Source organism: Erithacus rubecula (genome assembly GCF_903797595.1).
Source record: "Erithacus rubecula genome assembly, contig: scaffold_433_arrow_ctg1, whole genome shotgun sequence".
Taxonomy (NCBI): Eukaryota; Metazoa; Chordata; class Aves; order Passeriformes; family Muscicapidae; genus Erithacus; species Erithacus rubecula.
This window is the reverse complement of record NW_027635905.1, coordinates 52,733-77,727: the sequence shown is the minus strand read 5'-3', so window position 1 is coordinate 77,727 and position 24,995 is coordinate 52,733. Positions and strand designations below refer to the sequence as shown.

At 48.7% G+C, this 24,995-nt stretch overlaps 1 protein-coding gene across 1 annotated transcript; it reads right to left on the bottom strand.

Moving 5' to 3' along the window:
• Positions 1 to 1,663: 1,663 nt before the first annotated feature.
• LOC306816196 (olfactory receptor 14C36-like) lies at positions 1,664 to 3,573 on the bottom strand (the record flags this gene model as incomplete). The annotated part of the gene is made up of 2 exons (XM_079332673.1): positions 3,479 to 3,573; positions 1,664 to 2,667 (listed from the first exon to the last, which is right to left on the bottom strand). The coding sequence occupies exon 2, from the start codon at positions 2,642 to 2,644 to the stop codon at positions 1,664 to 1,666; it is 981 nt and encodes a 326-aa protein (XP_079188799.1). The 5' UTR covers positions 2,645 to 2,667; positions 3,479 to 3,573.
• Positions 3,574 to 24,995: the final 21,422 nt, after the last annotated feature.

Here is a 24,995-nt window from a genome sequence, read left to right as displayed (position 1 = left end):
TGAGGGAGCTGAGGATGTTTATCCTGAAGAAGAGGAGGCTCAGGGGAGACAACGTGGTTTCAGGGCACAGGTTGGACTTTGATGATCTCCAAGATATTTTCCAACCCTGCTAAATTCTGTGATTCTCTGAAACCACCCCTGAAGCAGTTGCAAGATATGCCCAGGCCTCCTCTTCAGAACGTCCAGCAGCCCAGGTCCCTCAGCTTCTCCACACAGCCCCAAAGCCCATCCTGTCAGTCCTGCAGAGCCTCTCTAGCCCCTCCTCACTGCCCAGAAAAGGGACCCCCACACCCAGACACACCAACCCAGATGTGCCCCCCTGGCCTGTGGTGCCTGTGGCAAAGGAGCAGCACGAGGCACTGCAGGAGCCTGCAGACAATTCCTGAAGCACTTGTAGGATGATCCGGCTCCCCAGGGGAGGTTCCCATAGTGCCTACTCAGGAACTGAAATGGGGAGTGGGACCAGAGAGGGAAGGATAAACAGGGATGGGCTTTTTGTCCATGAGGGAACAGCGGTGGGCAGTAATAAGAAATCTGGAACTGGGGTATTAAGAGAGCAATTGTGAAGTAAAGGAAATGCTCATGGCAGTTTAAGGGTGGCTGCCAGGCAGCCCTGGCTCTGAGCAACAACATCTGCAGTGGGACAGGAAACTCACAGCTCATGGGAACAAACTTTCTGGCTAAATGCAGAGGCCACAACAAACCTGAGTGGTTTCCCTCCCATCCCCCAGCCCTTGCTGGCCCCAGAGGCTGATGGCATTTGTGCTCACTCAGCTCCATCTCCCCACAGCAGCACCATGGGGGTGCTGACGCCTGCTCTGTGCAGTGCAAACAGGGGCTCCTGAGCCAGTGCTGGTGTGTGTGTGCCTGCAAGGATGCAGCACCTGTGTGAGCTGGGGGAGAGGCCAGGGCTGCAGAGGGGGGATGTTGTTGGCAGGTGCATGACGACGCTCTGGGACGCTACCCTGGGCTGTCCAGCGCAGTGGGGATGGATCAGCCCCTGCTCTGCTGCTCCTTGCCAGGGTCTTCCCCTTGCAGGGGCCTTGCAGAGCACCAGCCATGCTGTTTGCCCCCAGCCTGCCCACGGCCAGCCTGGCACTGCTCATGGGGGTTTTCTCTGCTCAGCATTGGCCTGGTCAAGTGTTGTAGAGAGAGCCTGGCCAAGGAGCCTGGAGCCCCCAGGCCCTGCCCTGAGGCGTCAGCGCTGCCTCAGCAGTGCCCATGGCCTGTCCCTGCTGCAGCCCTGGCACTGCCACCCCCAGGGCTGTGCCCGGCCCCGAGAGCACTCAGACCCTGCAGCAACACGAGGGGCAGGAGGGCAGCGGGGCAGTGGCACAGGAGCAGCACTGGCAACACCAAGTGCTGCTGCTGCTGGGGACAGCTGTTGTGCCGGCACTGAACTACCCCATTTCCCCCATTTCTGCACAGAGACGCTGCTGCTGTAGCTCCAGAGGAGGTAACAGAAGGGGGATCTCTAGAGAAATCTTTCTTGAGAGGAAGATCCTTTGGTACAGAGCTTCTCCTAGACCCAGTTTGTGGGCCACACCAAAGATAAAGAGAATAAAAATTTCAAAAAGGACAGAAGAATTGGCAATGCTTTGTGAATATAAATGAAAAAGTAAAATAAAGATAAAACCACAGAGAATCATACCAACTAGTTTTTTCAGAGGTGACTTTTATTACAAATGATTTGCAGAAATAGACCAGCATTATAATGGTTCTGAAACGCCCCAGTCATCCGTCTCCACACTGCAGCCTTGAGCTCCTGGTTCCTCAGGCTGTAGATGAGGGGGTTCAAGGTTGGAGGCACCACTGAGTACAGAAATGACAGCGCCAGATCTAGAGTTGGGGAGGAGATGAAGGGGGGCTTCAGGTGAGCAAATGTGACAGTGCTGAAAAACAGGGAGACCACAGCCAGGTGAGGGAGGCAGGTGGAAAAGGCCTTGTGCCGACCCTGCTCAGAGGGGATCCTCAGCACAGCCCTGAAGATCCGCACATAGGAGAAAACAATGAACACAAAACAACCAAAACCTAAACAAACACTAACAGCAAGAAGCCGAAGTTCCCTGAGGTAGGATTTGGTGCAGGAGAGCTTGAGGATGTGTGGAATTTCACAGAAGAACTGGCCCAGGGCATTGCCATGGCACAACGGCAGGGAAAATGTATTGGCCATGTGCAGCAGAGCATTGAGAAAGGCACTGGCCCAGGCAGCTGCTGCCATGTGGGCACAAGCTCTGCTGCCCAGGAGGGTCCCATAGTGCAGGGGTTTGCAGATGGACACGTAGCGGTCGTAGCACATGACAGTCAGGAGGAAATACTCTGCTGAAATAAAGAACATAAACAGAAACACCTGTGCAGCACATCCTGCATAGGAGATGTTCCTGGTGTCCCAGAGGGAATTGTGCATGGCTTTGGGCACAGTGGTGCAGATGCAGCCCAGGTCAGTGAGGGCCAGGTTGAGCAGGAAGAAGAACATGGGGGTGTGCAGGTGGTGGCCGCAGGCTACAGCGCTGATGATGAGGCCGTTGGCCAGGAGGGCAGCCAGGGAGATGCCCAGGAAGAGGCAGAAGTGCAGGAGCTGCAGCTGCCGCATGTCTGCCAATGGCAGCAGGAGGAAGTGGCTGATGGAGCTGCTGTTGGACATTTGCTGTGGCTTGGGACAGGGATCTGTAAAAAAGTTAATCATGGAATAGTTCAGTTTGGAGAGACTTTAAATATCCCAGCCCAGCTCTGTGGCACTTTCTCCCCACTGCCTGCCCAGGGCTCTGCTGCCTGGAGCTGTCCCTGCCAGCAGCTGCTTCCCTGTGCCCAGTGCTGGGCCTGCCAGTGGTGCCAGAGTGCCAGAGCCCAGCCCAGCCCAGCCCTGCGGGTTCAGCTCTGCTCTGCAGACCCCTCCCACCAAAGGGCACTGCCCAGAGCCAGCTCTGCCGCTGCAGCCTCTGATGGCAGCATCAGAGCAACCCCGAGGAGGCTGGAAAAGCGACAGTGATGCTGCCTGTAAGTGAAACTGTGCTGATTTCTCCCTTCACCTTGTTTATTAAGATGTGGAGAATTTTTTTTTTAATTTTTTTTCTCAACCTGAACTGAGAGATGAATATCAGTCTGCTATTTCCCATCCAGGCAACCCAGAGCAGTAGATTTAGTAACAGCTCCTGCCTTGCTATGCTCCCTGTATAATCTAATTCAAAATATTCGGGAGTGAAACGCCCTGCTAGAGTCATGACACATGAGTCCTGAACAATGCAGCATCCTCACCACACAAGGAGAACACTTCCAAGCCTTACCAGCTATCTCCTTCCATCCAGACCTTGTCCTCCAGTGCTGTCAGCAGCTCCCAGGGCTGGCTGAGAGCTGTCCCTGGCAGGCAGCAGAGTCCCTGCCCCAGCACAGTGCCCTGGGCTGCAGGACCCTGCTCTGCAGGACAGCCCTGGGCACCCCTGGCTGCTCTGCACAAGAGAGAATCAGAGAATGTACTCACAGAGTCTGTAGGCATTGGGATGTTCCAGCTTTAGGAGATCATTGCAGGAGCTGCTGCTGCCTTGTCTTGCAGCCAGAGGCTTCCTGTGTCAAGGGCTGGGAGTGATTCTGCCCCAGTAACTTCTGATCATCTTCCCAACCCTGACTGATTGAATCTCTCTTTCCCTCTGTGGTGTGCCCAGGGTGGCTGCAGGCAGTGCCCAGCCTTGCTGGGCTGGGAGAAGAGCTGCTCAGCAAAAAGGAATGTGCTTTTGAAGCTCTTCATGTTTTCCAGCATCTCCCTACCTTCCAGGAGCCCAGCTCAGCTCAGAAGCACAGACACAGCACAAGAAATTTAATGACCCTCTTGAGCTTTGTGCTGAAGCCCTGAACATCGGTCCCTGACAGGGAGATGAAGAAAAATCTCAATAATTTCAAGTCAGATTATAACTCTAAAGTTTCTTGGAAGTTTTAATGGGTCCCACTGAGAGACACATCTGAGAAATTGTCCCCAAGCCACAATCAGAACTAAGAAATGGAGGCAGAGATGACAGGTGGGGACAAAGAGAAGCCAAGTCTTGGTGCCCTGGGGCACAGCAGGGTCTGTGCCACCAAGGGCTGGGAGGAGACACCTTGTCCTGAGCCACTGCCACAGTTCTAGCAAGGCTGGGCACTGTCACCCCTTGTGCTGCCCTCAGCATCCCCCCACATCCCAGTGGCCTCAGGGATCTGCTGGAACCGGTCCCTGGGGAGCCTTGGTCAGGAATGGCCCTGGGGGCTCCTTCATGCTCGCAGGGGATGCAGGTTTTTCCAAGGGCTTTGGGTTTTGCTTTTGCCTTGGAGTCTCTGAGAGCTTTGTGCAATCATGGACTCCAGTTATCTGCTTTAATTAGTCTCTTGAGAGGCTTTGTTAGTAATGATACTCAGTGGGGCTCACAAATTCTTCAAGGTACTCAGTTTTTTAAGGTACTTGGAGTTTCCCTTTTGACACCAACTCTTATAGTAGTTTATGCAATCCTGCAGAACCCTGCATGGACAATTATATACTTTTAGGAATGCCTTGAGAGCTTTGTATTGACACCCACTGGGGCTCATTAATACTTTGAGATACTTAAGGTTTCAAAGGTACTTTGGATTTTCCTTTTCTCTCCTCTCTGACTCTCTGAGAGGTTTCTTGGCAATCATGGGCTCCAATTCTCTCCTCCAAGGAGTCCATGAGGAGCCTGTGGTGGGGATTGATCTCAGTGGGACCCATTAATACTTTGAGATACTTTGGGTTTTTCTTCTGACTTGGGCTCCTGGAAAGGTTTGTGCAATCTCCTCTCAGACCCCGAGGTTCAAGTGCTCAGCATCAAATGCACCACGGGGCTTATTGGGATCAGCAAGTCCTGACAAAACCATGGCTCTGCCTTGAGTTCCCTCTGGTCTGGTGCAGTTCATGGGAAGGTTTCCTAAAATACTTATGAATAAATATTTCCAGGAGCTTCTAAACAAACCACATTCCCATTTTAAATCTGTATTTTATAAATCTTCTCTTCAGAGAAATGGCTGCAGCATCTTGTGATTGATGCTGATCCAGGGTCTCTCCTCAGGAGGTGAGAGAAGCTCAGAGAAGCTGTGCCTTTAGGTCTGACCCAGTGTGAACAACCTTTCTCCACATTGCCCACCCCATCCTGTATGTCCTCACTTACCTGGGGCCTGCTTTGCTTGGAGAACTGGCTGAGCTAAGGAAACAGGGGTTTTCCTGGTTCTTTTGAAGCAATCTAAAACTCCTAAGTTTCCCCACTGAAAACAGACACACTCCTCAAGTGTGTGCCAGCCCAAGGTGCAACCAGGGAGGTTCCACTTCCCCAAGGCAGAACCCTGCAAGGAATATTTGAGACCTTTGCACTCCTTGGTTCCCTGAGGCCTTGCAGTATTACAAAGGCTCCTTGGTTCCATGACATTCTGGACTGTCACAATGGAGATTTGGTTCCATGGAGAATCAGATAATACCATGCTTTAGTCTTTCCCTAATGTACTCTCTAACTATAATCAAGTTTATGGACAAAGTATAGAAAATGGAATTTTTGTAGATACAGGAGCAACATACTCGGTGTTAAACAAAGCTTTAATGCCTGTAACAGATGTGTATGTTATGATAAAGGGAGCAATTGCTTTGGAGTTTAGAGGACCACACTTTATTTCAAAAATTGTACTGCAAATTAGCCACCAATTGCACATAGATTGAGAACGCCACACCTCATATCACTCTCAGTCAAGTGGTCAAACAGAAAAAATGAGCCACTTGATCAAGCAACAAATTATAAATCTAGGACAAGAAGCAAAATTACACTGGCCCCAGGCTCTTCCTTTGGCATTACTGTGAATTCCCACTAAACCAATAACAAAAGAAAAGTTCAACTGTTTTGAGGTATATAGAAGATAATATGGGGAACAGGAGGGAGCACCAACACTGGTAGAGGAAGAAACTCTACGTAGATACATGGTGGCCCTAAACAAACAGCTCAGAGAAATTCAAAAATATGTGGTTGGGGCTCGAAGCAGAGAACTAGATGGACCAGTAGAAACATAGAGCCTGGAGATTATGTGTATGTTAAGTCTCTTGCAGACAAAACTTTGGAGCCACAGCAGGAAGGACCATTCCAGATGCTTCTCATCCTTTTAATGCAATCAAGACCAAAGAACAGAGCACCTGGATTCACCATACCCAAGTGAAAAAGGCTCCAGAAGGCCCTTGGAAAGCAACACTGGGTGATAAAGAGCAAAAGCTAAAGCTTACTGGGGAAAAATTAATAGATCGTGGGTGAAAATGTTGGTTTTGCTTGTGACAATCCAGGAAAGTATTCCTAGCCAGAATCAAGCAGGTATCACCTAGGAAGCTGTGGCTTTTATGATCATAATCGTGACTATGACTACAGGGGATGTAAATATCTGTTTGTCCAGGATGAATTCCAAAAAGGAATAAAACCCATCTGAATTGGTAAGGAATGTTGTGACACATGTTTAACTGACTACCATGAATTTGGGCTTAAAATAGAGGAGTGTGAAGCCAAGGCTTTTAAAGTTTATTACAATATAACTCAAGTTTGTGTTAAACTTGAGAATGATGCAACCTAACCAACACAGACACTAAACATCCAGATCACATGAGCCCTAGCCATGTCCCTTAAGCCTGAAACAAAGATTTATGAAATTGGACCATATGTGATAAGGAATGTGGGCCAACAGCAATTGCTGTGCAACCCAGAATTGTCTCTCAAGCGTGTTGAGCTGCTAATGCAGATCATTATTTCAAAAATTCAGCCAGCAGGTTCCCCTTTTCTGAAAACGACTTTTGAGAGTTGGACAGTCTGAAATAATAGGCTCACTTTAAAGACACAACACGAAGACATATGATGGAATAATAGGTATAGGATTAAGAGTCTTAAATGGAATTGATTCAGAAATATTAATGAGCAAACTGGCCACTGTGACTAGTGATTTGGCAAAAATAAGGCAGCCTTTACAATCATCTGTGTTAGCATTAGGAACCAGTCAGTGTCAGGTTTCAAAGATATTGCCAAATTTGAGAGAAGCTGAAGATCAAGGCCACAAACTAATAATGGAAACACTTGGTGTAGCCCAGGATAACGTGTCTTTAGCTCTTATTTGTAGACAGGCACAGTTGTGGATGCAGTCAACAGTCACTTTGGTCATAAGAGAGGAAGTGAAGGCATTTTTCCAATCGAAATGTGAAAAGCCATATGGGATCATGCCACAAATTTGGAAAGGAAACTGCAGTTCTGGTGAACTATGGTAAATTTCACTTATGACCCCGTCACTAATGTGGCCACTGCCTTTGTACTCACTATATATAATGCCACCATTTACATTATCCACCATATTGTTGTTTTAGGATTAAACCATGAAAAGACTGTACTCCACCCCTCTGAATATAGAGCATGGGCCCGGATGGTAGACAAGAAATGACACACTGTAAATGTAAAATCTTGTGTCACCCTAAAACAATTCCTTTGTGAAAGCAACACCATTGATGCCCAAGACATATGCCTAGATACTGAACAAGGTGTATGTCATTTTGAGATCCACCCAGACATCATTCAAAAGATTGTGAAGGAAATCAAAGAGAATGGAGAAAAGGTTTTAATAACTGTCCACCATGATGTTAGGGCATTGCTCCCAAATTTAGGAATTGCACAACTGCAAAAGCCATTTCAAGCATCTCAGCCAAAATAGAATTGATTGCTAACTAAACATTAGATGCCTGAAAAAGACTACAAACTGAAATAAACTCACTAGAAGAAGTAGTCTTTCTAAACCCCACGGTGTTAGAAAAGATAACAGCAAAATGGGAGGAGTTTATATTCTAATTTATAGCAATTGTTGCACTTCTATAGCTCAGTCACAGCAAATAGCAGAGGACATCCATACCATTTGGCAACATGCAAAAGGGCTCCCTGAAGTGACCAAAGGCATTACATCTTGGAGTAAACGATTGTGGGAAACTCGAACATCTTGGCTAGCTAATCTGAACTGGCTAACACAACTTTTTGTAGAAATTTTAGGAACTGGAATACCAATCCTAAAAACCTGCATGAAGAGCCAGTGTTTTGTATGGAATTATAAAAAAACTACCACCAGATATCACAAATGGTAGCAAAATAAAATGAGATACAGGGTTGAAACAGATATTTTGAGACCACAACAAGACTATATATGCAAAAGAAATTGCAAAGAATATAAGAAGGGGCTGGATTGATGTGAGGCAATGAGATAATTGAGCTACATAAAACCTATAGCTGTGCAAGAGGTAGTTATGTGGTAACAGGGTATGTGAATGAAGCACTTTTAAAAAATCAGCAAATTTAGCAGAACAAGCTAACTGCAAAAGCTAACCACTGGCTATTTGAGCAGACAATCCTACAGTGTACCCAGGAAGCAGGGGTGGAAAGTTCAGCCCAAAGAAGATTTATGAGCTTTCATCCAAAATGATGAGCAGCATGCTGACGACCACCTCCTGCAGAAACCATGGATGTGCTACAAGGGCTCACATAATCGTGTCATTAGAAAATATGTTGCAATATCAAGGTTAAGAAAGAATAATGTGCACATTAAGTAAAAAACATATACCAGCTAGTACTGTGCAAAGAATAGACAGGTGAGTTTATGGTGGAGCAATGCCCCTCACTCCAGCATCAAATAAACAAATACCTGCCCCATAGACCTTGTATTATGGAGCACTGGTTTCTTGCCTAATTTTCAGGTCCCAGAATGCAGTGGATTTCAGCATCATCCTGCCCAGGAAAGAATTTGGTCCAAGTTTTCATCCATATTTCAGGTTGTGCAAGAACACTGTGGATTTCTTCCCACTCTACCCGGAACTGTGCAGCAGTGCAGAAGTTCAGCTACTACAGCCCCTCCATGGGAGAGACATTAATTCATCTAGGAAGTGTTTCCAAAAGCCTTGGGTGCAATCCTTGCTTGGTTTCCTGGGAATGTTGGAATTAATTTGGCTTTTCCTGCATGTGTTTGCTGATGTTTGCATTTGGAAATAGACAAGAGTTTGTTTGAAGCTTTATATATTGTTCTGGTTGAACTTCCCTGTTTGTGGCTCTCCACCACCATGCTCAGCAGGCACTCAGTTGTGTTTGGACATGAGCTACCACTGCCAGACACGCAACAACTGGAGCATTGGACATCAGAGATTGGGCTAATATTTTTATTGGAACACAAGGAAACATGACAGCATGTGGGAATTCCAGGCACAGAAAGCTCTCAGGGCCTTGTGCATACAGGCTCAGTGATGGAGATGGATACAGTGTTTGATCTAAGCTCTTGGAGAGAGCTTGGAGAATTAGGACAGTGAAAATAAAGCAGACATGAAACAAAAATATAAGCTCATATTTTAAGAGGAATTATGTTTTACGTAAATGGAGATATGCATTATATGAGCAAAACAATATGTCAAGTAAAAGAGTAAAAGATTTTAAAGTTTAAGAATAAAACCTGTTATAAAGTTAGCTATTAATTTAAGATGTATCAATGTAGGTTTGTGAAGTGTTATATAATTGTCTAAAAATGATGCATTGCGGCAAAGCCACAAAAAGTAAAACCATTATTAATTAGTGTAAAAAGATGTTGCCAAGTTTTGTATGTGATTGGCTAAAACCTAACATAAGGCATTGTAACAGGGAATTAGATGGCTTCTGATATTATGGCATTAAACATAACACCTTTAATGTCTCACCCTTCTATGAGACTGATACCATGAGGCAATAATCCATCTTTTAAAAGTCTCTCAGTTGCCACATCTCTCTTAATTTTGATCTCCCGATAGTAGTGTGTCTGTACAATCTTATTGTTCTGTGAAATTTGGCAGCTGATGGTGTTCTGGTGCCATTGCCAATACCTTCCATGAAAAAAAAAAAACAACTATTCAGGACCAACAGCTTCGACCTCCTGACAGAAACCAAGAATTGCCAGCAGTTGCTGCATGTGCTCCTGCCAACAGCCCCTGTAGGAAGGAGCACAGCTCCCAGTGCATGTAGGCTTTGGCCCCCTCTGGCACAGAAGCCCCTTGGGGCACAGGTCTCTGGGACAGGAGATGGGCACCAGCATTGCCAGGGCTCAGGGAGTGGCAGGTCTGCTTGGGCTGGGACTCTGCCACACCTGATGATTTCAGTGCTCACCAGACCCCAGAGGTCAGAGCAGCATTCGTGCCCTGCCCACACGTTCCTTGCCTGTGTCACACCCGTGGGTTTAGGATGGTTCATCAGCCACGACGTGTCCCAAGGAGGCCGAGCCAGCCTTTCTCTTGTGGGCCCTAGAGAGAGCTTTGGGCTCCATCTTGCAGAAGCTGTAACATCAATTCAGCAGGGCACGTGGGAAATGGCCTTGTGGGTGTGGCCGTGGATCTGCTGCTGGAGCTCTGAGGAGAGCTGAGTGGAGAGGCTCTCTGCCAGCTGGAGCCACCTGAGACAGCAGGGATTCTTCTTTCCTTTATGATTGTTCTTCCCTCTTTTTTGTTCTTTGTAGGACGTAAATATAGGATGTGTTATAATACCGAAACTCCCAGGAGCTTTATTTTGGTGCCCAGTGTCAACAGGGGACAGGGTAAGAGGGGAAAAGTGGTCCTTGTGCTCAGGAGGCTGCCATGCGTGCAGTGGGAAAGGGAAGATGGCCAGAAGCCTCTTTTCCTTTGGTGGCTCTGCTGCAGCCTTAATGCTGCCAGCTGAGCGCTGGGCAGGGGCTGGAGCTTCGGGGATCCCCCTGAGAGCGGTGCCTGGAGATGGCCACAGGGCCTCTCCCAGCCAGGAAGCGCCATCGGTGTCCTCCTGCCCGAGTGCTGGTGCCTGGATTGCTGAGGGCTCCTAGGTGCCTCTCGATCCAGCTCCTGTGGAGCTGCGTAGGGACCGCGCCGCTGCCGGGCAGGTTGGTGGGGCTGGGGGAGACCCTGAGGGGGTGGGGCACTGGGAGACCACCAAGGGATGGGGGGCTGAGGAGGCCCTGATGGGACAAGGCTGTGGGAAGGCACAAGGGCCATGTGGGTGGGAGGGAGTGGGTGGCAGGAGCTTCCAAGGGGACAGAACGCCCCTGAGGGGGCCCTGTGGGAATCCCTGAGCAATTGGGTGTCCGGGGCCATAAGCAGCCCCCAGGCAGCCTCCTTGTTCCTGCCCCCTGGCTGCTCTGGCGCTTCCCCAGAGAGTGTGCCACAACTGTGGCTGAACCCTCGAGGCTGGGCACAGCAGGAGGCTGGGGACACCCCCGGGGAGCCCAGGCCTGGCTGGCTGGGGACAAGGAGGCCAAAGGGGCCCTTCCAGGGCACGGTCACTGGGGGCTGCCAGGGCAGTGGGCAGAGGCAGAGCTGGCGGCCACAGAGCTGAGACTGAGGACCCCCTGACACAGAGCCCTGGGTCTGCAGAGCTTCTGCCTCTGTAGGGAGAGTGGCCATGTCTCTTTGAGCAGGGCTGCCCCAGCTGCTCTGGGCGCCACACAAACAGCACCAGAGCCAGAACAGCAACAGCAGCACCCGAACGCCAAACCTGCTCCATGAGGCGTCCACACCAGACGCGATGCCAAAAGGGCATACTGTGGGCACCACTGCATGTGCTTTGGCAAAAGGCTTCAGCAGAATTGGCCACAGTGGTTTGCTCTTGACTTGCCAGCCTCACAGCAGCCCTTGGCAGCTGCAGCTGCAGCCTGTGCCCCCGACTAACTCCATTGGCCGTATCTGAGGGCAGACTCCCCTTCTACAGGCAGGCATCCCAAGGCAGCGGCATCCATGCCATTGTGAGAGGGACAGGAGCCCTGCTCCTCAGCTGCCATGCCTCTCCTCCCTGCAGGCACCCTAAAGACGTGCATGAGCTTCCAAACTAAATCCTGGATGGGCTTGGAACAAAGGAAGGAGCAGGAGGCGCTTAAGAAGACCAGGCACCTGTGGCCAACATTCAGGGCTGGAGGGAAGCACTGTGGTGTGTGCTGAGGAGGTGGCCCGCTACACAGGCTCAAGCTTTGCTGCTAGATCCTGCTTTGCTCTTTCTGGAGGCCATTCCCTACCAATGCATGGCCCTCCATTGTTCCTGGATCATGTCTGGTGGATCTGTGGCAGCAAATCTGTCCCGTGTGCATCTGACAGCAAAAGAGGACAGGACATGTCCTGACATGTTTTCTTGGCTGCTCCTTCAAGGGGCTGGCACCATCATCAGAGACACAGAACAGTTTATCCTCCCCGACTTATCCCTAGCCTCTGCACCTGCCCAGGTGGCTGCCTTGATGTTCACTGGGGACCTCCCTGTTTGTGGCCATCTATTTCCGTCCATTGCTCAGCAGACACCCAGTTGCATTTGGATGTGAGCTGCCATAGGCAGACACACAGCCATTGGAGTGTTGAATACCAGATGATAGGGCAACTCCGTTTTTTCCCAAATGCAAGAAAAACAGAAAAGGAAACAAGGCAGCATCTCTGTGGAGTCTCTTTGTCCTTTGAAATTCAGTAGGTGTTGATGTTTTTGTACTACTACCAATCCCTTCCACGGAAAAAAGCATTCCAGGAAGGAGCAACATTATCTGACACCTAGCAAGTGTTGCCAGCATGTGCTGTAGTTGCTCCTGCCAACAGCCCCTTCAGGATGGAGCACAGCCCCCAGCGCACCTTGGCTTTGGCTCCATCTGGCACAGAAGCCCTCTGGGGCACAGGTCTCTGGGGCAGAAGCTGGGCACCAGCACTGTCAGGGCTCAGGGTGTGGCAGTGCTGCTTAAGCTGGGACTCTGCCATTCCTGCTGATGTCAGTGCTCCCCGGGATCTGGGGTCAGAGCAGCATTCGTGCCCTGCCCACATGTTCCTTGTCTGTGTCACACCGCTGCGTTCAGGACGGCCACCAGGCAGGACGTGTCCCAAGGAGGTCATGACAGTTACTGTGCAAGGCCCCGCGCCTTTCCCATCGCAGCTGCCTCAGCAGCCACCGGGGCTCCTTCTGCTGCCCTGAGCCTGCAGAGCAGGGCAGCGTTTGCTGATGCTTTGAGCTGTTCCTAAGGTTCCTGTCGGGCTGTCTGAGACACTTGGGGCAAGGCATTCCATGGGCCACTTTGGGGGGGCTGGGGCAGCCCCAGGCAGGTGGCAGTGAGTGCAAGGGCCCATTGTGACACAGTGCAGCATGGTCACCATGGCATGGAATGGGACAGCATGTCCAAGGGCTCATTGTGACATGCAGTGACACAGGCGTTGGCAGTGACACAGCCACACCACAGTGTTCGGTGCACGCGATGGGACAGGACGGGACAGAGCGCTGCCGTCAGGAGCCCCCACACAGCGCACTCATTCCTTGCTGACCCACAGCTTTTCCCAGGCGTCACTCCTGCAGGTGACCTCGAGGCCAGACTACAGCATTTGCTGACCTGTGGTGGCAGCGTGCCACAAGGGCCTGGGCTGTGCCCTGCTGGGCCAGGAGGGTGAGTGGCCACAGGGCTGGCAGCGCTGCGGGCAGGGAGCTGTGCCACTGGGCAGAGCTGTGACAGGCTCTGTGTTCCCAGGGCTCACCAGGCGCAGCTTGCGGGGGCAGCAGGAGGAGCTGCAGCTGGTCTGCAGAGGTGAGTGAGGGCAGCGGGCTGGCAGTGGGGGCTGACAGGAGGAGCTGCAATCCCTGCCCTGGCTGTGGAGGGCTCTGTTCCCTGTGCAGATGGGGGTGGCATGGGCAGAGCACACAGAGATTTCAGGTACTCATGGGGGATTCGTGGCCAGCAGCTTCGGGCTGATCCCAGTAGTCCCTGATCCCTCCTGACCATGGCTAGAGCAGGCTGGGATGGCCATGGCACAGGGATCTCCTCGTGTCCCTGCACATCTGGGATCTGACCGTGGCTCTGTTCATCTCTTCCAGCCCTTGAAGCCATGGCAGATGACACCAGCCTTGCTGTCTGAAGCCTGGCAATTCAAACTTCATATGTTCTCAGGGCAGAGGAGCAGCCTTCGATCTCCAAGTTCAGAGTCTGTGAGATCAGCTCTGCCAGGCATGGGAGACACGGCCTCGTCTGTCAGGCCTCGGCTGGCTGCACTGCTGAACTTCTGTGGAGAGCTGATCTGGGATGCTCTGCCTCTGGGGGCCACCTGAGCCAGCAGGGATATTCTCTTCCTTCAAGATTGTTCTTTTCTTCCTTGTGTTTCATTGTAGTGTAGAAATATAGGATGTGTTAGAATAGACAGAGTCCCAGGTGCTTTCTTTTGGTGCCCAGGGTCTGCAGGGCATCAGGGAAGAGGGGGGAAAGGGTGCTTGTGCTCAGCAAGCTGCCCAGGCATGCAGTGGGGAAGGGAAGATGGCCAGAAGACCCTCGGCCTTTGGTGATTCTTTGTGCTGGTGACAGAGCGGGTGGGCAGGGGCCAGAGCTGCAGGGATCCCTGTGATGGTGCCCCAGTGAATGTGGGCTTTGGCTCCCTCTGGCACAGATGCCCCTGGGGTGCAAGTCTCTGGGGCAGGAGCTGGGCACCAGTGCTGCCGGGGCTCAGGGAGTGGCAGGTCTGCTTGGGCTAGGACTCTGCCACTCCTGCTGATGTCAGTGCTCACCGGACCTCTGGGGTCAGAACAGCATTCATGCCCTGGCCACACATTCCTTGTCTGTGCCCTTGGGTTTAGGATGGCCACCAGCTGAGACGTGTTCCCTGTAGAATCATCCCAAACCGGGCCAAGAGAAATTTGCAAGACAAAGTCCAAGAAGTGGGTGTTTGCTTTATTCACTGCTCCAGGTGCACAGCTATCACTCCTCCTAACAGTGCACACCCAGGCACACAAACTACAATACGTGGTTATACTTAATGCACATTCATAGTTTTCCTTAGAAAATGTGTAATTATGAAAATTATTTCTTAAAACTCAGTATTTTCATTAGCATTCGTGAAGCGCAGTCGCAGTGCTCAGGAGCTGGCACTGAGGAAGGCTCCATGTCTGAGTTTCTCAGTGGTCCCCTGATGAAGGCTGGATATCTTCATCGTGGTGCCCTTTTCACATTTCTCCTCTAGGCATGTGCAGTCTCTCGTTAACTGTTTCACACGGACTGTGGGAGTCCAGGGTTTTTTCCTGGCTCCTTTGGGGGTGCAAAAACCCCCCTGGCAGACCCCTCAGAGACCCCTGAGTGCTGCCCAGGAGCTGCAGGGGCTGGATTTGGCTCCTTGGGAGAAGCTGCCCACATTGAGAGAAGAGACACAGAAAATAATGATGAGTAGAGTGTAAATTAGAATGTTAGAATGTAGATAAATAGGTTTTCTTGAATGTTTATGATAAGGGACACGTGGCCAAGATGGAGAATTTGGGGGATGGACACCTTTTCCTCCTTCTTCTCCATGTCATCCATGTTGGGTGACACGTTGGCCTCTTGGATTGGTTGGGGTCAGGGCTGGACCATTTAATAAAATTGCATTGTATTGGTAAAATTTTGTAAACATGTAATACGTAGTACTAACTATATAAGATAAGCCCTGCCTTGACCAGGCAGATTCCACCATGGATGCCAGGCTGAGCAGACCGCTGCTGGCCAGGCAAAGTGTCCCAGAGATAAGAAACAATAAACTGTCCTTGGAAAAAGAGAAAACTGTCTCCGGCAGTCTCTCTTCGGCGGCTTCGGGGAAAACCAGGTTTTGAACCACCTTCGTGTCCCTCTGGGGTGATCTCGGGGCAGAGGAGGAACCCCAGACTGGGACACCTGGCGTCCCTGGGTGAGCATTGACATCTGGCATCCCCCTGGCTGGGCAGTGACATCTGACGTCTCTGGATGCACCACAGCCCACAAAGGTGGGTGCGGACCCCCAGAAGGGCAAGCTCAAGAAGACGCACAGAGATGGAGGAGACCCCCCCAGGCAGAGACATTTTGCACGGACCCTGGTGGATCCTTGTAGCCTGCAAAGGCAGGTACAGACCCCCAAAAGACAGAACTTCAGAAGAGGCACGCTGTTGAAAAGGACTGTGGAGGAGATTTATGGCCCTCTGCCAAGAAAAGCCGAGTTCCAGACGCGAGTCGGAGAGGAGGTGTCCCGGGAAGCCTCACTCCTGTGCACTGCTGGTCGGTTTCAGGAACCTCCGAATCGATTTTGGACGAATTGCTTTTGGGTAAGATGGTTCAGAATCAGACACATCATAGGATTCCCACCTAGCCATGAGCAGGGGGTGGGAGGTTTACGGCTGCCTTGCTATCAGCAGGCAGAGAAAGCAATTAAAGTTCCTCAGAGACTGGGGAAGGGTTCTCACCTAGCTATGAGCTGGGGGAGGGAAGTTTATGACTGCCTTGCCAGCCGCAGGTGGTTCAGCAAGGGCCTTGCCATCAGCAAGGCCAGGGAAAAAATTAAGTTAGAAATATTTCCAAGTGAGTTGCAGGACATACATTTTTGCTATTTCACCCCTTCAGAAACCCTGACCCCAGAAGGCGGGAGGGCGCTATAGGCGACTCCCCGGGCCGTGAGGGACAGAGAGGAGGGGGATGGGACCATGAAAAAATGCGGGCTCGGTGCCGCAGGGATGTCCAGGGAGAGAAAACCTGCGGGGACTGGGACGCAGAAGGACAGGACCATGTGGGCGGCTCTAAGCCCAAAGGGGGAGGGAGCGGCAGCCTTCACACTGACCGGGACAAAAACAGGAAAAAAGCGCGGATTCGGTGCATTTAGCTGCAAGGGATGTCCAGGGAGGGGCAACCTGCGGCAATGGCCGGGACGCAGAAAAGCGAGAATTGTGAAAAGACAGAGACAGGCCTTTCTCCAGCTGTCAGAAATGCTGGGGGAGGAGATGAATGCCCTGTTTCAGGGAAACCTGAGTTGTCCACATTAGAACTGGCAGATTCTAATGGGGAGAGAAATTTATGCTTTTTAAGTCAAAGGTGAAAAAATTAACAACTTTGAAGCAATTGCAGGCAGCTGCCTGGACAGAGCCGGACAGAGCAAACCCAGGCACAGCAGCGTGAGGTCACAGCCCAGGCTCACCGAGAGAGGGGGGGGAGGCACAGCCACCCTGCTCCAGAGGCTCTGGCAGCACCCCCACTGCTCCTCCTGTGCCTGCACAGACCCAGTGCTGCAGACGGGAGGGGAATGGGGGATGGAGAGATGCCAAGAGCTGCTTTTTATCTATACTGTGGAGAAGAAACAGAACAAGGGAACGGGACAAGAGAGTCAGTTTTATTTTCAGTTCTTGTATGTTAAACTAAAGGTGTTTGTTTTTGCAATTTTGTTAAAAAAAATAGCTGAAACTTTAAGAATGGTAAAGGTATTTTAATAGTATTAGATATTTTAATAATTGAAGGTATAATAAGGTATTTTGTATTTTATTTGAATATATATCATCTATATTTAGTGATTTGTTATTGCTCAGATATGAGCGGACATTTATTTAAATGTCAACATTGAGTTTTAATTTTGCTATAGTTAATTGTTTTAGAGAAGCCAGTTTATAAGTATTTGCAATATTGTCAATATAAATCAATAGATTTTGTGTTGGATTTTAAAATTTAAATTTAGTTTCTGTATTTAATTTTAAAAACACTGTAATAAGATTGCATGAATTCTATATTACAGAATGATTTTGTTTTCTGTTTCATTGTTTAATTTGAAATCTTTCAGTATTTTAAGTAAGTTTTGGAAAGCCTCCAGATGTGTCCTTGAATCAAATGTATGAAGATAATCAGTTAAGTTGTAAACTTAATGCTTCTTTGTTTTCTTTTTATTAATTCTCTCTTTTATTTTGGCAGGTCTTTTGTGACGTGGCACTTTGCTATCTTATGGTTTTGAATATTCTGCAGAATTCCAGAAAATTATTTGAGCTTCATTCTCAGAAAAAAAATTTTAATGTTATGGTTTTCCTGAGTTGCTATCACAGAAGCACTGCATTGTCTTGCCATGTTCAAAGTATCTTACCCTAAAGATGAATTTTAGAGAAAATGAGTTGCTAGAGGAGTTTGATTTCTTTTTGAAATGTTTAATTGTAACTTTGTTGTTAAGAGTTGTGTTTTTTTTCTTTGATAAGAAGATGTCAGGGAGTTCTCTTCCAATTAGAGTTTAGGCTCTGGCCAAGCCTTGATTCTAACTGAAAGAGAAATTGTGTAAACCCAGGTGTTTTCCGCATCAAAATAATATTCCAATCGTTTGGATTGGCAATTTGACTTATCAATATAACAGCTGATGCGGACTTTGAAGTGAATTTGGTGTTCATTTTCCGGAGATGACCATCAGATTCCACATTGAATTAAGGTTTGTCAGCTGTCTGCAGACCCTGAGGTGATGACACAGTTTTTTTTTAAATTGAGAATTATCTAATCTTGCAAATGTATACCTGTTATTTAAAGTATTGTTAATTATTGTATTATGTTTACTTGCAGAAGATTGTAAACTTTGGGTTTGTTTTTTTGTTAGATAATAGTTGAAATAATAATTGAGGGAAAATTTTCCAGTTTTGATTAAAAATTTAGAACAGAGAAAGTTGAAAAGCTTACAAAGTAAGCATTTGGGGGAAGGGTTCTGTTTGTGTCTCCACAGAGAGAGGACGGAGATGGTTGAAGCCTGCAGCAAGATTGAAACACCCCAACATACAGCTTCAGTTGTCAAGGAGCAAATGACAGAAGTTCTTCAAGAACAACATGAAACGGTTTTTGCAAATTTCAAGAAGAAAAAGAATCCATCTAAAGGACAATGCTACGACTGTAGGGTTTTTGGACATTTTGGGAAAAATTGTCCTCAATCCACAAAGACTTCCAAGCCACCAGAACTTTACCCTAGATGTCGCAGAGGAAGACATCTGGCAAGTGAATGTTATTCTCTGACAGATGTGGACAGAAAACCATTGCCACTGCCAAAAAACACGAAGTGCAGGATCACCTTGTGCTATGACAGAAATGACGGCGGTGCAACAAGGAACAGCAACAACACCAGCACAGACAATACAGTTGTTGGGGAACGTCAATCTGACTCCCTCAGCAGGGTGTTAGGGGACATCCCCTGTGACAGGGATTTGCTGCCCAGGAACGCAGTACATCCTGTCAGCTTCAAAAGTGACTTGTTTTTTTGAATGAAGAATCTGCATCTATACGTACAGGACTGAAAGCACCATGCCAAAAGAGACAAAATTTTTTTGATAATAGGCAGAGACCGGTGCAGCATTTTTGGACTGACAATATATCCTACTGTTGTTTCAGCAGACTGCTTCGAAGAGATGACAATTTTAGCAAGGGCTCTTCGACCCCCATTGACAATTCTACAAAATACTCAACTGGCAAAAGAGATAGCTCTGCCATCGCATCCATTGGAGCATCAAGTAATGCCAGCGATGGGCGAAGGGCATCCACACTACAATGACCATGTCGAAGTACACGCGTTATGGTTGAAGTACATAACCCATGAACAGCCAATTATTACTTGGGACTTGATATACCATAACAGGAAAACAACCATCACAGGGATGGTGAACACCGGACGTGACACTGATTTCATATATTTTCTGACCTCGAGAATGGAACTTGATTGTACCTCTGGATCAAATCACAGGCATTGGAGGAAGTTCTGTATGCCTCCAAAGCGAAAATTCAATGACATTCACAGGACCCGGACAGAAGACAGCTATTACTCATGTAAAAGCCATTCACTGTATGGGGAAGAGATCTCCTTTCATAGTGGAGCATGTACTTGACAATGGATTTTTAGTAGGACTCACTGCAGCACTCGCCACTCCAAAACTGACATGGAAAACTGATACGCCTCATTGGGTGGATCAGTGGGCCTTGGAGAAGAAGTTGAGTGCATTGAAAACTTTGGTGAAAGAACAACTAGAAAAAGGACACATAAAACCGACAAACAGCCCGTGGAATTTTCCAGTGTTTGTCGTCCGAAAGAAGTCTTCTGGATCGTGGAGATTACTTCACGACCTCAGAAAATTGAATAAAATAGTGGTGGAGATGGGACCTCTTCAGCAAGGACTTCCATCACTCTCAATGATTCCCAGAGACTGGCCTCTTGTTATTATTGACCTCAAAGATTGCTTTTTCAGTATTCCACTTCATGAAGACGATGCTCACCAGATGGCATTTTCCGTTTCAAGTTTGAACAGAGAAGAGCCAATGAAGAGGTATCATTGGGTTGTTTTACCCCAAGGCCTCAAGGACTTGCCAACAATTTGTCAATGGTATGTGGCGCAAACTTTGGCTCCAGCAAGACACAATTATCCCAAATCAAAAATTGTACATTATATAGACGATTTGCTGATTGCTGCATCAACAGACCAAGAACTACAAGAAGTCCGTGCTTGTGTGATCGAAGAAATACAAAAAGCAGGACTCGAATTCAGCACTTCAAAGATTCAAGAAATTGCACCCTGGAAATACCTTGGATGGAAAATCACCGAACAGACAATCAAACCTCAAAAACTAGAAATCAACTTAGAAGTCAACAATCTCCAAGATCTCCAGCAACTCCTTGGAGAGATCAACTGGATGAGATCGATTTTGGGAATCACGAATGAAGATCTTTCATCTTTGTTCGATCTTCTGAAAGGAAACGACAACATCAAATCTCTCAGGACTTTTATGCCAAAAGCACAAGCAAGCTTGCAAAAAGTTGCAGAAATGATACAAGACTGACAAGCACACCGATATGTGGACTCTTTACCATTCCATTTAGTAGTGTTGGGAGAAGAAACACAGCTATATGGTTTGATTTTTCATTGGGACGAACACAAAAAGGACACTCTTTTAATTATAGAATGGGTTTTCCTATCTTACAGATCTCCAAAGACAATTCTTACAGATTCAGAAATGACAGTACAAGTGATAATAAAGGGAAGAACAAGGTTGATGACAATAATGGGCAAGGACTTTTCAATGAATAATGCGGCAAGGACCACAGATTTCTACAATACCAATGAATCAAAAAATGGATGAGGCAGCAGCTTGGCCTCAATCTCAACAAGTAATACCTTTGAACAGACAAATTCCTACAGAGACACACAGACCTGCAACAGCAGCTCAAGATACTTTAGTTGATTGGACAAATATTCGAATGGACTTGACAAGAAGCAGAAAATGTCCTGCAATTGGGACTGGTGAAATAGCCATGCCAGTGAATTATGACCCACAAGGACAAAACCAAAGATGGCAAAAATTAAATCAGGATTTAGTTAAAAATTTTATTAAGGCAATTAGAGATTATGGACTGGGATCTTCATATTTTAAACAGTTTTTAAAAGGTATTCTCAATGAATATGACTTGACTTCATGTGACATGAAATCTCTTGTGTCATTGATACTTACTGACACACAAGGACTTATATGGGAGCGCAGATGGAGAAGAGCTTTGAAGGAGCTGCGAAAGAAATACCAAGGTGGTGCTCATGCTAACCTCACCATGGCAGAATTAGCAGGAGACCCTCCTCACAATGATCCAGTACAACAAGCCCTCAGGATTCCAAGGGGAGTGTTGGCAGACATCAAGGAAAAAGGATGTGAACTTCTCTTCAAACAAGATTTAAAAGACTTAAGGACTGACAGTGAAAAATGATTGTTTATATGCTGTTGTATCTTATTTTTTGTCAACTGTATTAGGTGAAAAAGAGGATTTACCAGTGATGTAGCCAAGGGAGAGTGTTTGGGAAAATTTAGCATGGACAGTGGGGTTGGAAACAATTTGTTTGAGGCATTCCAGGCAAAAAAGCCATTTTCAACATGTCTGGTGGGATTGACAGTGAAAGAATGGTCCATTCCGGAGGGTATCCCTTCATGGGTGATGTGAGTTGTGACAACTCCTGTGAATGGATGGCATGTGTGGGTTCAATTTCTCCCTGTGGCTGTTTTCAAACTAAAAGAATTAGAAATTTTTGGTTCAACAATAGATTTTGGAATTGTATGTGATGTTTTAGGGGTGAAAAAGAACCAAACAATGGATGTTACTCCGAATTAGAATGTATATAGCAATCATATTGTAGTCTCAAACAAACCATCCTTCCGAGTTCTAGCACAGTTATTGTGCCTGGATGGTCTGTTTGACCTTTTTAATCTTTTACCTTTGTAAAAAGAAATTTTAAAAGTAGGTTTTTATATATTAGTGGAGCTTGTTACTATTCTCATTGCTTTGCCATGCATCCTCCCATGCACTCGGCACGCCTTGAACAAAGCTGTGAAAAGGGCTCTGGACAAAACCGTGAAGGAGGTCTTTTTGGTGCAAACAGAGGGGGGAAATGTGGGAGTCCAGGGTTTTTTCCTGGCTCCTTTGGGGGTGCAAAAACCCCCCTGGCAGACCCCTCAGAGACCCCTGAGTGCTGCCCAGGAGCTGCAGGGGCTGGATTTGGCTCCTTGGGAGAATCTGCCCACATTGAGAGAAGAGACACAGAAAATAATGATGAGTAGAGTGTAAATTAGAATGTTAGAACGTAGATAAATAGGTTTTCTTGAATGTTTATGATAAGGGACACGTGGCCAAGATGGAGAATTTGGGGGGTGGACACCTTTTCCTCCTTCTTCTCCATGTCATCCATGTTGGGTGACACGTTGGCCTCTTGGATTGGTTGGGGTCAGGGCTGGACCATTTAATAAAATTGTATTGTATTGGTAAAATTTTGTAAACATGTAATACGTAGTAATAACTATATAAGATAAGCCCTGCCTTGACCAGGCAGATTCCACCATGGATGCCAGGCTGAGCAGACCGCTGCTGGCCAGGCAAAGTGTCCCGGAGATAAGAAACAATAAACTGTCATTGGAAAAAGAGAAAACTGTCTCTGGCAGTCTCTCTTCGGCGGCTTCGGGGAAAACCAGGTTTTGAACCACCTTCGTGTCCCTCTGGGGTGATCTCGGGGCAGAGGAGGAACCCCAGACTGGGACATGTTCCCACTTCTCCTCAATCCTCTTTCTCTTACTATTCCTTCTTCTCCTGCACAACCCCACCTCGTCCCACATGCATCGTATGGCCATTTTGTTCTTCAGCCCTGCTTCTCCTCCCTTCTCCTGCTGCCCCCAGGCCCAGCACCCACTGCTGCTCCCTCTTCCCCCCAGACCCACAGCATCCCAGCGCAGGGCAGGGATGGAGCTGGGGCAGCTCGGGCTGGGGCAGCGCTGGGCTCTCGGCCGCTCCCGCCCACACTCGGTCCCCACTGCAGCCGCTCCCGCCCCGACAGTGCAGGGGGGCCCAGCCTTGGCACTGCCCCCTCCCACCAACCCAAATTCTCCTCGTGGGGGGCGCTGGGGCCGGGGGGGGGGGGGGCGCAGGTGGGGTCCAGGTGGGGAACGCTTGGAGCTGCGGCTCCCAGCACAAAGGATGATGATCCCAAAACACCTCTGAAGGGTCCCTTGGGAGCATGTTGAGGGAGGTTGCCTCTGTGCTGGCAGCAGCAGGAGCGGGCGCAGAGGGGCGGCACCGGGAGCTGCGGGGCCGGGCCGGGGCTGTGGGGCAGCCGGGGCTCAGCGCCGGGCGCTGCCGGAGCCCAGCACCCCCCAGGCAGGGCCGGCAGTGGCCCCCAGCCCCCAGGACGCTGTGGGACCCCCATGAGGCTGCGGGAACCCAAGGAGGCTGCAGGAACCCCAGGAGGCTGCGGGAACCCCAGGAGGGTGCAGGAACCCCAGGAGGCTGCAGGAACCCCAGGAGGCTGCAGGAACCCCAGGGGCTGCAGGACCCCCAGGAGGCGGCAGGAACCCCAGGAGGCTGTGGGACCCCCAGGAGGCTGCAGGAACCCCAGGAGGCTGCAGGAACCCCAGGAGGCTGCGGGACGCCCCGGCCGCTGCCCGGCCCTGCAGATCTGCCGGCCCTGCCCGCTGGGGGAGCCGCGTTTGGACACTGCGGCAGGACAGGGACCGGCCCTGGGACACGGGCTGGGGAGGGCAGGGGAGCACAAGGACCGGGAGGAAGGAACAGCTGGGACATGCGAATTGGACGTGGAAGGATCGAAATTATATTTTAAGCATTATGTTTGGGTAAATTGCAGAAACAAATGATTTTACAGAAAGCTCAGCAGCTGTCAGAGGATGAGCACCCCCAGGCACTGAGGGGGCTGGAGGAGGGGCAGAAGATGCCCCTGGAGCAGTTGGTCAGAAAGGCACAGCAGGTGAATGCAAGAAGGGATGGGGAAAAGGTCACGGTGAAGGCAAAGGCCATGGCAGAGTTTCTACAGCCCCTGAGGGATGAACCCCAGGGCCCAAGGGGGCCACTGCAGAGGGCAGGTTTGAACTGCAGGAATTTTTATTTGCTCCTAGTTGTGATGGTAATTTACAGGGAAGGCATTTAATGCATAATTTGGGAATGCAAATTAATTTTGTAAAATGTGATATAGGGGCTAGTTCTGTTGTGCCTTTGTGTCAAATATCTGGCAAGGCATATACTGAACAGCTCCTGGAAAATGTGGAAAACGAGATATGGAGCCTCTCCAAAGTACTTTGATGCAAACAGGACAAGTGGTATCTAAAAGCAATATCCTATTCCAAGGGAGGGAAGGAAGGGCTCACAGCCTTTTATTAAGTGTCTCCTAAAGGTAGAGGTTTTGGAGCCAGGGATCTCTCCCTAGAATGCTCCTATGGTGCCAGTCAAGAAATCAGATGGAATTGATAGAATGGTGCAGGACCTAAAAACAATAAATGAGATTATTAAACCCAGGCACGCCACAGTCTCAGATCCTTACACCATCTTGAACCAGGTTCCCTCCTCACACTGGAACCATTCAGTACTTGATGTAAAACTGCTTTCTGGTGATGCCCACTCACACAGGATAGTAAACTGTACTTTGCCATTGAGTGGGAACAAGAGAAAATGGTAAAGAAGGAAAAATGGTAAAGACATGGATGGTCCTTCAGCAGGGACACATGGAAGCACCAGCCTTATTTGGGCAAGCCTTGCAGAAAATGCCACAAGAATTTACCCCTCTCCAGGGACTGGGTTAATGCAGGATGTGGATGACTTGCTCCAATCAGGAGGACAAGAAGCGTTAGAATAAGACTCTGTGAAATGGCTGAAGGTTCAGGCTAAAAAGTATCTTCGACTATTTGAAAAAAAAGTGCAAATGGTAGGGAAAAATGTTAAATATTAGGGACATATTTTGTCTGGA